General features: G+C 41.7%; 1 protein-coding gene across 3 annotated transcripts in view; it reads right to left on the minus strand.

The window, feature by feature from the left end:
• The window catches only part of MTR (5-methyltetrahydrofolate-homocysteine methyltransferase), a 51011-nt gene extending 40601 nt beyond the window's left edge, over positions 1–10410 (minus strand). For 2 of the 3 annotated variants that reach the window (XM_048296969.1, XM_048296975.1), the window contains exons 1-5: positions 10353–10410; positions 4445–4659; positions 1843–1932; positions 951–1020; positions 44–136 (exon numbers count right to left, since the gene is read on the minus strand). In XM_048296969.1, the coding sequence (XP_048152926.1) occupies positions 44–136; positions 951–1020; positions 1843–1932; positions 4445–4659; positions 10353–10374 (490 nt within the window). In that variant the 5' untranslated portion in view covers positions 10375–10410. The remainder of the gene's footprint in view (positions 1–43; positions 137–950; positions 1021–1842; positions 1933–4444; positions 4660–10352) is intronic. The other variant, XM_048296970.1, reaches the window with a different exon arrangement.
• Positions 10411–14456: the final 4046 nt, after the last annotated feature.

Raw genomic sequence — 14456 nt, forward strand, 5'->3', positions numbered from 1 at the left:
ACTACTGCCTATGTCAAATAACTTGATGGTTATAAATACTTACTTATGTTCCTGTAGTCTGGTCTCTCCACAGACGGTGACACAGAGAGTGTCCTGTTTGTTGGACCCATGGCTCCAGCAACATATCTCCTAATTCCTAGACCAAGACAGAGGAGGGGAAAAAAACCCTATACTATTTCCCTCTGGCTTTACAGTGACAGTCAATAACCTCGTTTGAATATTCTGGCATGTGCAATAAAACCCCCACTTTTTTAAAGCATATTTCAAATCTTACGTTTTTATTGCATACTATGAATTACATCAGTAATGTGCTATCTGAACAGCAGCAGCACTGTTAGCTTGAAATACAGTTTGTTTGTAGAATACAAGCAGAAATGAGTCTTTGAAAGACAGCATTGTTTACAGGAGTGTAAAGGAGCTCTAAACCCTCTCACATAATGCCTGGAAGGCATCTGTAGAAATGAAATTAAAATTTACAGATGACAGTCACATACTAAGACCATTCCATTAGTTTCTGAATAAAGTTACACCATTAGACAAACACCAGGATTAACTGGTAATCCATGTTTACCTACAATCAGCTATCCTAGTTCTGCAGTACAAAGACTCGTGCCATACAAACCTAAGGAACTTTTAACAGTCCCTGCTGAATTTATTTTCTCTAAAATACATCTGAAGATGTGTATCACTTGCAGTCTAAACCAGGCAGGCACAGGACAGCTATGCTGAAGAACACCTTAAGGACCAGATCCTTCAAACATGATGAAATTAGTGTGATATGAATAGAGATGTGAAATTGCCGCTACTGTGCCTAACCTGCAAACATGCACGGTACCATTTTATGTCCCCAGAATGTAAAACATCAAGTTATCCTCTAGTTAGCAACATTTCAAAGATTGCAGCATTGTCAAAACCACAAACAAGTAAAAAGTTAAAATAATACTACTTACCTGTCTGAGCAGTTACAGTGTCTGCTGCTTTTCTGGCCACCTCTGCAGAGACTCTGTTTAATCGATATGCCTGGAACAATTACAAAAAATTACTGAGCAACCTTTAACTCAGTCCAGGGTAACTCATCCTCAAAGAAACACAACACTTCCATCCAGTAGCTTGCTGTACACTCTGAAGGCTCCCCAAGTCACACAAATATGTATCAGCACTATCACAATGCTCCAAAAGGAACAGCACAATACATCTCGGCAACAGAGGTACATGGCAGGTTCATCCTGTGCATGCCCCAGTCTGCAGCTGCGAATCAAAAAATTTCATTCTTTAAGGTAGTAAATAAATCCTGCTGAAATCAACAGAAGCTGAAGAACAGCACTTTGATGACAAAACTAACCTACTCTTAAGTTAACTTTTTATTCAAGTAGCATATTTCCAACTATTTACTTTTACATATTTCCTCAAATTCTCAAAATAATACATAACAAAGAATAGGCACAATAAATGCAAACAAGAAAGGACTTCTACCTACACCAGCACAAACAACACATAAGCAATATCCTGGAAAAAAGCAGTTCCATTGTGGCATTTGCTAAGTTGGATGGACTGAAGCAAAACATCTCTGTTCACAGAACTGAGAGATTCTGTGACTGCTCAAGCAAAATCTAGGACTAGTTATTATTTCCTGTACCTCTGTCAAGAAGAAGCACACTATGTCTTATGTCTGTGACACAGCAAGCACAACTGTCCACGGCAGCAGAAAGGAGCTACAATCTCATCACATGGCTCAAGAGGCAGCATGCAGCCGATAAGCACAACACCAATGAATCCTGGGACCAATCTTGGTTTCTAGGACATGATTAATATTTTAATGCATAAACAGTTTAGCATTCTTACCAAATGCTCAAGGCCGTAGTCAGCCTGTGCAATTCGGGTGCTGCTGAAAGTGTTGGTCTCAATGATGTCAGCGCCTGACAGCAAGTACTCCTGCAAGACATGAAAGAAAAAAAGCCTGAGGTATGGAATGCAAGTAACCCAACTGCTTTGTCTCATCCAGTTGACAAAATGTCACAAATCGTTTCCCAATTCAAAGCTGATCAAACTCTAAAGGCCTTATTTGAAAGCACAGGGCCAAAGCAATAGAAGTGTTCACGCAACCAATTTTCAGAATTTCAGCCACACTTTCTATTAACAAGTGACATTTATAGAGTCACCTCTGCCACTGGAGATTTCTCTGTCACATTCTAGATTTCTGCACAGGGATATGGTCAGATGCAGTCTGATGGCCACCAGCAAGCAAAGACTGCTGTGGGCAGTCTCAGAAAAGGCCCAAATTAAACAACAAAAGAAAAGATTAGAAAATTTGAATGTTCTGAAGGGAACAGCACAAGAGCACACTGGGATAGAATACAAGCTTAGGAGAATTATGTAGAAAAATGCAGATGTCATTTAAAGTTTAACTAATGACTGAGATTCATAAAACATTCAAGCTTTCTGCTCTATTTTGGTTGTCCAATTCCCACTGAAGTAAACTGAAATCAATGCAAACTGAAACATTTTTACAGATTCTAGCCTGCATTTGTATAACCTCTATCAGTTGCCCTTCTCCCTAGCTCATCTTTTTGATCCCTTTGAACTCTGACACGATCCCTGCATATTCAAGGAAACTAAAACACTTGAAGTGCTAGTAAATCAAAAATACTGATGCCACCATTGAACATAAACCACTCAGATTTTCCTACAAGAAGCAGATGAACTCATTGAGTTCAACAGTACGAATAAAGTCTTGATCCAAATGACAGCTAAAAATAAATGTTTTAAAACGTGTTTTGCTGCAAACAAATATGCTTTCTCTCAAGTCCTGTTGAAAACATATTAAAATACCTACAAAAAGATATACAAAAATACACAAGCTCTTACATGTCAACCAGTAACATATTAGTTTTCTGAAAATTACCTAACATGTTAAATGTGTATAAGCCCTCCAATTTACTGTCTACTATCACAGAAGGAAATAACATACTCAAAGCAGGAAGGTAATTTTTGCCTTTGAAAATACATCACATCTCTTACCTTTGAATCTGACTTTGCCAGGCAAGGTGCAGCTAACATTTACTTTTTAAGCTACTGATATATGTGAGATCTAACTGACTGGGTCATTAACAAAAAAAAAAAAAACCAAACAAAACCAAAACAAAAAAACCCACCATACAGATAGTGGGATTATAGTTACTTTGTAGAAATATTTTTACCTATTATTGTAAATTCCTTCTGTCCAGTTATCAGAAGAAATAACAACCAGTAGCTGTAAAATATGAAGTCACCACCCATTGCTCAGAAAGCCTCTGACCCAATAGTTGTTGCAGGGATGGGGACCACAAAAGACCGTTCTTCCTAAAGCACCTCTAACTGGCCATTAGAGAGATAACAGCAGGTTGCTTGGTTTGAGTCAATGCATACATTCTCAAGTTACATCACTACTGCTCTGCTAAACTTGCCAAATTCAACGGTTCAAGCAGCTTACCCTATTAAAACCACAAACTATTATGAATTCCAAGGTTCAGGAGCACTATCGCTCAGTTGAACTCAATTTACAGATACTTCCTTTTGAAATTTTTATGGGTCAAAGACTGATTCCTTCCAGCTCATCATTCTTAAAATCCAAAGAATGGCAGATAGAATGTAAATTAAAAATTACAGATTACCTTCCAAGTTTAACAAACATGAACCAAATATGATTCTCATCAATGAAATATACATCTTGTCAATAAATAATTGGAAAAACCCAGAACACACGTGAGGCTTCAAGTGAATAACAAACAGCTGCAATGCTATTCAAGCATTCTAATTATTACCGTAAGACCTATGAATACCTGCAGCTCTATAAATACAAGACTTAGGAAAGTGGTTTTAAAGTCTAATTGAAGACAGGAAAACAATGAAATCTGTTTTCAAATTCCTAATCATCAGCAGATTAGACTGTTTTATTCTCTGGGTCACACATTAATATTCTAGGGAAAAAACAAGACGGCAGAAGCACATATACTGATAAGGAAGCTCATACACTCATTAACTACAGAGGCCTGCTTCAGGCTGTCACATTTAACAGCCCTTTAATACACAATTATAGGAACACATCTAGAATTCAGATATGTCCCACTTAGATGCATTTCAAGTGCTAGCTGAGAATAAGAAGAGGAAATAAAAAAAAAAAATAAAACAGAATCTACAATTAATAAAAATACATCAGGGACTAAGTCAAAAAGGGATTTAAAAATAGCACTGCCTGGGTGACATCAGGAACCAAGACAAAAATGCTGTGCTCACACAACCAGAACAGTCAAATCTGCTCATTCTTTTTCACATGGTTACCTAGCATTCTCTTCCCTATCCCCAAAAGACACTGGAGTGCCAGGAGCCTGTGGTATGGAAAAGGGGAGTGCAGAGGCCAAGTTCTCCCTCCCACTCTTGTCGAAAGACGGAAACCAGAACCACCTACCTTGTGTATGTCACAGATTATGTCAGGCTGAGTTATACTGAGAAGGTCATTATTGCCTTTCAAAGGCCTGGAATGATCTTTAAATTCATGCCCTCGGAAATCCTCTTCTGTCAGCGCATGTTGCTGGATCATGGTCCCCATGCCCCCATCCAAAACCATTATCCGCTCCTGCAGAATAGATTCGATTTCATCTTCCACACTTTTCTGGGGAACTGCTGGAAAAAGATAAACCCAATATTTAAGTAGTTCTGAAGTTCCCTATCTATACACCTGGCCAACCTGAGCCCTTCCCATTCAAGAAACAGAAGAAAGTAACTAGTCCTCTACTGAAATCAGGCAGTAACTGGTTTACTTCACCTGCAATTCCAATCACCTGATGTCACGTAATAGCTGCATCTATCTGAATACAATTAGGCTCAATTGGTCCTTTACCTAAAGACAGTAAACGACACACAGTCAACTACAGAAAAAAATCAACAAAAGCTCACAAGGGCATACATGAAAATCTCTAGATAAACTAGCTTCCAAAACTGAAAAGTGTGATAATTTCCACATCAGCAACGTTTGAACAGCAATGCAGAGCTGCCTTTTGGTACCAGACACCACACTGTAAGTGGTACCCAAGTACAAAACAGAAATTAGTAAACTTCATTTAAAAAACAAACAAATACCCAAACCGACTTTAATTGCCTATATTGTAATGATAAAGAGAAATAAACTGAGCAAACAAAAACAATTTTTCAACTGAGTCCTAAATTCCCTTAGGATTACAGCAGTAAATGACAACTTGGCAAACACCAAGATATGCCAACAGATAATAGCCAGGCTTTACTTTCTTTTGCACAAACATAACAAGATACTCTTTTCCTCTACAATAATGCCAGAAGAAAATAAATCAGGCAAATCACACGCTAATTATAAGATATTGGGCAGGGTAAATCTAACCATGACAAACAAAATACCATAGAAATTTCAGCACTATCATTAGGAATGAAGAAGCAGTACTGCTTCAAGATCCCAAACAAAGCCCATCCCAAACATTAAGCAAAAAGCCAGAACTATAATCTGAGGCATTAAAAAACAAACAAAAACCCCAAACAAACAAACAAAAAAAACCCACAAAACACCCAAGACCACAGCAAAAGAAATTCTACTTTTCCCCTTTAGAACATGGAATCATTTCAAAATGCAAACACATATACAGAATCACAGAGTGGGTCAGGTTGGAAGGGACCACAGGTCATCTGGTCCAACCTCCCTGCTCAAGCAGGGTCATCCTAGAGCACATGGCACAGGATTTTGTCTAGACAGTTCTGGAATATGTCCAGTGAGGGAGACTCCACAACCTCTCTGGACAATCTGCTCCAGTGCTCGGTCACCCTCACAGTTAATAAATTCTTCCCCATATTCAGGTGGAACTTCCTGTGCATCAGTTTCTGCCCACTGCCTCTTCTCCTGTTGGTGGCACCACTGAGAAGTGCCTGGATCCATGCTCTTCGCACCCTCCCTTTAGATACGTATAGGCACTGATAAGATTGTACATACAGCAAAATAATCGAACAGACTCTTTACCAAAAATCCAAACTACAGGAGTAGGACTCCACTGATGTTTCACAAGCATGCAGATGAATGATGTGCTATTCTTCATCTGTCTCCTTCATTCAGCTTCATCTTACTTGTAATTAAAGACCTGTTTTGTGTTTTGGTTATGAACTATCATCAAAGCCCTTGTAAAAAATGAATTATTTCTGAGGTACAAAAATATCCTTATGTCTCATTACAGCTTAACTTACTACTACACACAATAGTACTTAAAAATCACTGGCAACTGCTAACTGAATTGACTTTTTTTCCTTCTGCATTCATGCAATGCATCTTCTGTTTTGACATCGGTACTGTTAAAAAGCAATGTGCTGGAGAGAAGCTGAGGCCATGAGGAAAGCATTGCAAGGTTACATTTATACCAACACTCTGGAAAAACAGCTCGACATCAGAAGTAGTCTCAGCATGAAGAGAAGCCAAAGCAAATTTGCTCTCTAACAAGTATGAAGCATTTGAAGGCAGATTAAAATACCAAAAAAGTAAGCCACCCTTGCTTCAAGTTGAAAGTTTTAACACCACACAGGCAGGCTCAGCAGGTTCTTACATAAGAGTTTAAATCTACTCACGTTAAACCATCAAATTATTCATGAAAATAAAATCAATCCTTGAGCTAAAGGCTTTTAGAAGCAAGACACGAAAAACTGTATCTGAAAGTAGGTCAGCAGTGCAGACTCCCATGGAGCATAACTCATGTGCTTCACAAGAGCCACAGCCCAGTGAGACACACAGGCATTGGAGCTCACTGGTGCTTTAATGAGCCTCCTAAGCCAACTCCTTGGCCCTGAGAGCTGCAGCCCAGAGAGCTGAGATGGGCTATCGGAGTCCTCACAGAACTAGTCCTGCTTTCTATAGGCTTCTATCCCTTTACCCTACGTGCTTCCCAACTATCTCCTCATACACACTGGGAAGTGAAGATTTACCCTTTGGTTGTAATCCTTAACCTCACGTGGTCCATTTTGCTTTCTCTACTGCCTCCCTCACCGAACAGAAGCAATGAGCAGTGTACAGTTTTCTTCTGATAGGAGGAGATCTCCGCCTCATCACTGCAAAAGCCTTATTCAGAAGTTTTCAAAACCTGTGCTTCCTCAGCAGCATCTCAAAAAGCTGCAGGAAATAGGGTGGGAATCATGAGGGTGTCCATCAGTGCCAGAGGTACGCAGACTCTGTTTTACATAGGGATGCAACAGCTCCAAGCCCACCAAAACCCAATTTACCTGTCCTTGCTATGGATAACACCTGACTCTTCTTCCAGTAGGAGCATGCACTACTTCAAGTCGTGTCCTGGCATACTGATGGTGCAATTTCAAGCTGGAAACAAAGTCTGCAGACAGGTCCAAAACCACTCCAGAAATAAAAGAAGATTGATGCAAAAAGCCATGCTAGGAAGTGCTGAACTCTGCCCTTGGAACAAAAGCAGGGAGGAAGCTGGGAGTCAGGTCTACTAACAAGTACCATCATCTTAATTCAGCATTCAACTCAGGTAATTCCCCTCTCCAGCACAAACAGGGTGCAAGAGCTAGTCAGAGAATAAAAGAAAAAAATGTTTGGTGAAATTCCTAAGCAGGGAAAAATCAGGTCAGTCTTTTCTTTTTTGTTGTTTTTGCTTACAAAGCCTGCTCCTACCTCTGCTCAGCCAGGAGCTGATTAAAATTTTGTTTAATAAAGGTCACTGGTGAGCTCTGGGAAATGGATATCCTTATCCATTTAGAAGTGTCCAGGAAAATAAACTGCTTCAACAGCTATAACAGAATAGTAGCAAACCAGCAGTGGTAACAGGACCCAGGACCAATTACCTTGATCTTACACTCTGCTGAAACTTAAAACATAAAGCACGTTACCACATAGTGTTGTAGGGCTGGAACTAGTTTAGAAGACCATACCAAATTAACAAAAATAACAGCACTGGCCTAAAAGTCAATGGGATGGCAAAATAAAAAAATCCTAATACCCTGCTTCACTTCCCCAAGGTAAACACTCTGTCTTGAAATCATGTGAACAAGGGAATTACTTGTCTGCAACAGAGAAATTATCTGAGTTACAAGAACTTTTACTCCTTGTAGAGTAGCTGTTCACCCCTACAGTCATTCACTAACAATTATAAACTTCACCCAACTGTAACCTTCCATTTTTCTCAATGGAAGCAACTAAACAGCCAGGGAATAAGGCAAGACAATCTTCCTTCATCTCCTTATCCCAACCCAATCACAGACAGGCCACATGTGCAGAATTGAAGGGATGTATGTTTTCCACAAGAAACAGGACTTCAAAGGTTGCAATTTTCTCTAAACCAAACTCTTCTGATGCCTGCAATGATTCTCAAAAGGTACTGGTTTTTTATTACTTATGCACTTCCACTAAAAATTTATTTTTAGTATAAAATAGCCTGGTATCCAAGTACTTGGAAGGGAATAAAGGATTACAAGTTGTTTCCAAAGCTTTTATAAAGGAGCCACCCAGCTGTGACAGCACTGAAGTATTTTCATCGCATTAATGTGCCAGAACACAAGCAGAACTACGTGGAAAGAGAGGCACTTACAGTACCTGCTGTTTCCTAGGCTGACCAGCTCCTCTCTTGACTGGAAACAGGACATCTCCATATTTGCACACCCGAATTAAACACACTAGCACTCCCCTGCACCAGCTCCAAGCACAAGTCTCCCCCATCATTCAAAAAATTATTGTACAGCATGAAGAATTTACATTATTTGTAGCTAGAAAGGATGGTCTTGCTATTAGCCTGCCACAGAGAGCTCATAACCTCAGCATTATTTGCTGTTCATTTAATTAAATCGTCTTTAACTGGATGCCCTCTGGCAATAGTAAGTTTCATGAACTGTAACAGCAGATGCTACACAGGTCCTCTGCAACAGCAGGCAGCAGCACTCCATTGCTATGTTACTTGCTGCCCAGCCTATCCAAAGAGAGAAGTACTGGATCTTACCACTTCACCTTGGGCACCTATGTGCACCTTGCTAATATTTCCATGTCGGCACCTCTCTTTTGAACCATTCAGTTCTTACACAACAGACAGACAAGATACTTATGTACCCAATGCATTAAAAAAGTTAGCTTGAGAGGCAAACAACCACTACAAAAAGTCACTGAATTTTCAGAATAAGTGTCCTGTTAGCTGTGCCCACTGTCTCTATCCCAGGTTTAGAAAGCTCCCTGTGTTATAACTACAACTGTCCATCTTCTGACATTAAACTGTTCACAACAGATATTCATTACAGGCAGGATTCTCAGGGAAACAGACCTGCATGGCCTTGCTTTATGGGATGTCCTGCCCCTCAAATGCTAGGGAGAAACACTGTGCTCAGCTTCTGCATAACCCTCTCCCGAACCCAGGTCCTTTCCCTTACTGCCAGATGGACACACCACCACCTACTGCCTCGTGCTTGCTCACTGGGGCTCCACAAATACCTCTGGCACGCAATTTTTGTTCCCATCTATGGAGAATTTCTCTCCCACTGCCACCACCTTCTCAAGCTGCTGCTGCAACACCTTCACACTTCCCATTTCAGCCAAACCCATTTGGTTTTGCAGCAGGGCAGTCGCTAGCCCATGGCTTAACCCCAAATAGCACGGGAGAAGGGGCACGGCAGGTCAGGTCAACATCATCTTTGCCAGAGGAACCTGGAGAAACCGCAGGCCACAGCAGCTGACTATGGTGCCCAGCAGAACTGCAGGCCTGTTTGCCATGCCGAGGGATGCAAGCCCGAGCTGAAGCACAGGCTCAGCAGCAAACACTCCTTCACAAGTACTAAAAAGGGAGGTGCTTGGGATCTCTGCTGGCTGCAGCACCACTGAAAGCAGAAACTGACAGACCAGTCCATTTTAAAACACCAACGCCAAATAGGAGCTGTAATTTTACGTATCCTCCCCATCCAACAACTTCTGTTTAACCCGTGAAATGGCACTTTTGGCTGAGCCCCAAGCAGCTGGAGCACACCCAAGTCCCTACCACCGAGCTCCAGTTTTTACTTTCCCGGCATAACTGTGTCGACGGACGGGTCGGTGCGGGTACCCTGGCGGTCCCTCCCGACCCCTCCCTAGCAGGGTGCAGCTGCTCCAAGGGGCCAGCGCCAAAAAGCGCCCTCACTCACTCCCTAACTCGCTCACTCCTGACACCGACACGCCACACGCGGCTTCTGCAAAAGTTACACGCGGTGCGTAAGTGACGCCCCCGCCTGCAGCGAGCCGCGGGCACCACCAGAATCTGAAGAGAGGGCGCGCCCGCCGCCCCTCAGCCCCCGCCCGGCCACCCCCGCCCCGTCCCCCGCGGCCCCGCGCTCGCGGCCGTTACCCGGCGGCCCCGTGGGCGCCATCGCTGCCGAGACGTCACCGCCCGCGGCCGGGGGCCCGCGCGCAGCCCGTGACGCGCGAGCTCCGCGCCGAGCGAGGGCAGGGAGCGCGTGCTGCTCTTGGGCTGAGGGGAGCGGGAGTCGCCTGTCCCTGACACACGGACACACAAAGACACAGACCCAGGCCACAGCTTGGTCTTCGAACTAACTCGCCTAACGTTGAATGCCTCGGAGAGATGACTTTGGAGCCCGGCAGAGCTCCGCAAAATTGAGTTGCCCCTCATCGCGGGGAGAAGCGGGGCGCGGATGTAGTGTAGGGGCATAATTCTTTCAAACTCAAACGATGCGTGCTGCAATGAGAGGAAAAAATGTAGTGTTGAGTGGAGGCATTTAAATATGCCTTAGAGAAGCTGGAAGTCGGACTTGCCAGTGATGTATGGATGTGTATTGCTTGTCATGTAAACCTGGAAGCAAATTATATTAAAGGAATCAAGTTACAGTTTGCTTGACAGTCGAACAAAACAAATAAAACGTGACACGAGTTTCACTTCCGGTGGTACATCCTTTCGACTGCTTATATGAGTACTCACCTTTTAAAAGAAAAATACCTGCAGAGCAGCCCTGCAGTCTCCACACTGTATATAGAATGTGCTGCCAAGAGTTGGAGTACCTCAAAGGAATTAACTGCTCCTCTCATTTCGTGTTAGTAATTCAAGTGCCAATAATAAGCATGAAGAGCATTGTCATTTAAACTGGTTCAATGGTCAAAATATGAGAAGAAGGAAGTCTGTAAAATGGATTATTGACCAGGCTTTCCTGTTTTGCCTGTCTGTTGCAGTACATTAAGCAAGCAAAACAAATGCTGCAGGTGAAGATGCAGGGACTGCTGGTTCTGTATTAACAGGAATTAACCTCCTTCAGATGCCTGGACCTCAGCTCTGTGCGGCAACATAAAGCCAGATTATGGGATGCTGCTTAATAATGGCTTCTCCATTTCCCTGGAAAGTCTTTAAGGGACTCAAAATGAGTTAAAAGCCGCTACTGTAGCCTGTTCCTGGAAGCTAAATATTCACTCTTGAATTGTCTTTGGAGACGCAGAAACAAAGGTCACACAGTCTTTTGAGTCCAGTGTGATCTAGGAACTTCTATAATCTACTGTCACTTTGGTCAATGGTGATTCAACTATATATATAAAGAAAATTAGCCTTATGTTTAATAACATATGTCTAATTCATTTTCAGAAGAAGTACAGGCAGCCCACAAATCAACTAGGCAGTAGTACAACTTCAGTTGTAGAGGCCATGCTCCAGTTTGGAATGACAGGAGACCTTGCTGGAGAGCAGATCTTGCCTGTCAGCAAACCATTGCAGTGGTCAGCCTGAACTCCCACTGCGAAAATGTGTCCCAAAATTCCAGTGTAAGATGTGATTGTCGGGAAACCTATACTCGTTAAAAACCTAACTGATGTGGAATACACTGAACAGAAGCAGGTTAGGTACTCCTAGAGAGTGCTTAGTTCGATCCCTATGACACACAATTTGCATCTATTACAGAGATGGGCAATACTTTGAGAACCGTTCATTAGGAGATTTTAGGGGGTGTATTTCCTTGCTGGACTTCTGGACAGCTTCCAACCTTTTTGTCATGTCACATAACACTGTGAAAATTTCCTCTGGCGGCAGTGCAGGTTAAAAAGCTCACTGTCTACACATTAGCTTTGTGGCGACAGATCTTTGTACCACAGCTCAGCACGTCTTTGCGTGTGCTGATGCAGTTGTTTGTGTAACTGCTGCAAAGTAGGTCAGTGGGGCAAAAAAAAAAAGCTTCAGATTTGAAGGTGCTTTTGAAAAGGATAATTTCACATACCCCCTTTCCTTTGCAGTTTCACAACCAGATTAAGCCAGTTCAACTGTGTGATGCTGTGAAAGGTCCGTCCCAAATTCCACCCTGTGCCATCCTCCTATTTCCATCCTTTCCTGGGTGCAGGTGCTAGCCCTCGAACACAGTTCTTCTGTAAAAGTCAGTTATCAGTGGTAACAGGTCTCTGATCCAATTCATCTGCAGCAGAATGGTCTCCAGAGCTGATGTAGGAGCTGCAGCAGGAAGAGAGGGCAGCAACCCCCCAGCCTCAGACTGTGTTTAATCCGCTTGAGAAACTGGAGTTGTACAAACAACTGAATAAGCACAACTGAAGCACAATGATACACTTCAGAGGACAAAGGGAACAGGAATGAGTGGTAAAGGTACCATTCATCCAACAAAGATGTAACAACACAAAACTTCAGCCTTAATGTGTTTTGCAATGTTAGAGAATCTCAGGTCCCTTTCCTTGGTTTAGTTTCAATGCTGACAGTACTGCACAGCGCTGGGAGTCCCGGTGCTTATCCCTATCCCACAGCTGACACACACCTGCAATTACCAAGATTTCTGAGCTGTTTCTTTGAGACTCTCTAACACATGGTGTGTTTGGAGGGAACATTCAAGGATTTGCAGTGAACATGCTCTTAAGCTTGAAAAGTGCTTTTTCTTTGTTTTACGGAGCATTGTTCTTATTTTGCTAAATTAGGTTGTCAAAATACTGTTCCCTTTAATACATTTAGAGCAATACCAGGAGCAGCTTAGAGTTGCAGAGCAGTGAGTAAAGCAGGGGAGAACACAAAGGTGGCAGCATTCCCACCTTGGTTTTATGAGAAACCTGACACTGTTGGGAATTTGTCCTATTTAAGCATCAGGTTCAGACATGGTGTCACTCAAGCAAATATCATCATGGTGAGAATCCTAGTTTCTGAAGGTGGTTATAAGTGGTGGTTTAGTGAAGCTAGCATATTCCTAATTGCAACAAGACTAAATCCAAATTAATATCCTTAGCAAAAGAAATCAAAAATCTCTAAATCAGACTGAGTTCTGGTATTCCAAGTATATTTGAAGGTATTTTCAAATCACTGTTTTCCCAGCTCCTCACACACACTCCTCATATTTTGATTATTTTTCCAGTGCTGAGGATCTGGTCTCCAGTTTGTTGCTCTACTTGCACACCCATGCGTTTAAGTAACATACCTTACACATATGTAAGATCAAACACAGGGCTTTAGCCCACTCTTAGCTTTTGGGGTTGTGTTTTAAATACCTCCATAATATTAATTACAAAGTACACCTCTCATTCCCATATTATCTGCCTTTATTTCTGGGGATGCAGTTCCCAATGGGTTATTCACATAAGTAATCCTTATTTAAACAAGAATAGTAGGATTGTTCATGTTCTTATAGAACAGTTGCATTTCAGAGAATTATATCCAAGCAAAGCATTCACAACTCCATGCAGAAGTCTGAAGGAGAAAACAGGTTAATCTGATTTCAGAGCACAGCCCTTGGCACTCTATTCTGTGAAGTTACCACTTGTACTGTTTTGCTGCAGCTGGATTCTTGCCCTAGTTTGGATGACTAAGTTGCAGTACTTGTTTTTTATTTTCAGAATTTCCTCTGAGCTGAAGAATTACTACTTCTTTTTAATAATTTTTTAGACCCACAACTTAGAGGGTGCTTTTTTTTGTGATCCAAATACAAATTATCTGTTCTGTATAAGTCAAATTATGATCTTAACATTTTTCTTCCAGGATCAAAATACTGCCTGAAAGCAAAAGAAAGCTGAGTGCTTCAAGATCAATTCTAAGCACACTCCAAATGTCAGAGTGGCCTGTTAAAGATGTGCAGTTCAGGGAAATACCAAAAAATTTATTCTACTTATTTACCATAGATTTTGGACTTCACCAATTTAAAAAAAGCCCAAAGTCTTCATGACAGTAAAATCAAACACTCTAGAGTGAACTGAATATAACCTTTTGCATCATTTTAGAGAATCTTTGTTGATGAAGAAGTGTATAAATGCCTGGAAGGACTGAGATGCAGGCATGAGAGGACTGGGAATTCAATAGGGGGTGTAGTCTTACAGCTTATTCATACTGCTGGCAAACTGTGTTAACTGATTTCAACTAGTTACAGGTTTGTGGCTGTAAATATTTTATATTTATTTCATTATGAAATTTTGCAGCATTTTTAAAACTTTCAGTATGCACTTTTCAGGCATCCACATTAAAATCATAGAAGAG

The sequence above is a fragment of the Corvus hawaiiensis genome, chromosome 3 (assembly GCF_020740725.1).
Source record: "Corvus hawaiiensis isolate bCorHaw1 chromosome 3, bCorHaw1.pri.cur, whole genome shotgun sequence".
NCBI classification, from domain to species: Eukaryota; Metazoa; Chordata; class Aves; order Passeriformes; family Corvidae; genus Corvus; species Corvus hawaiiensis.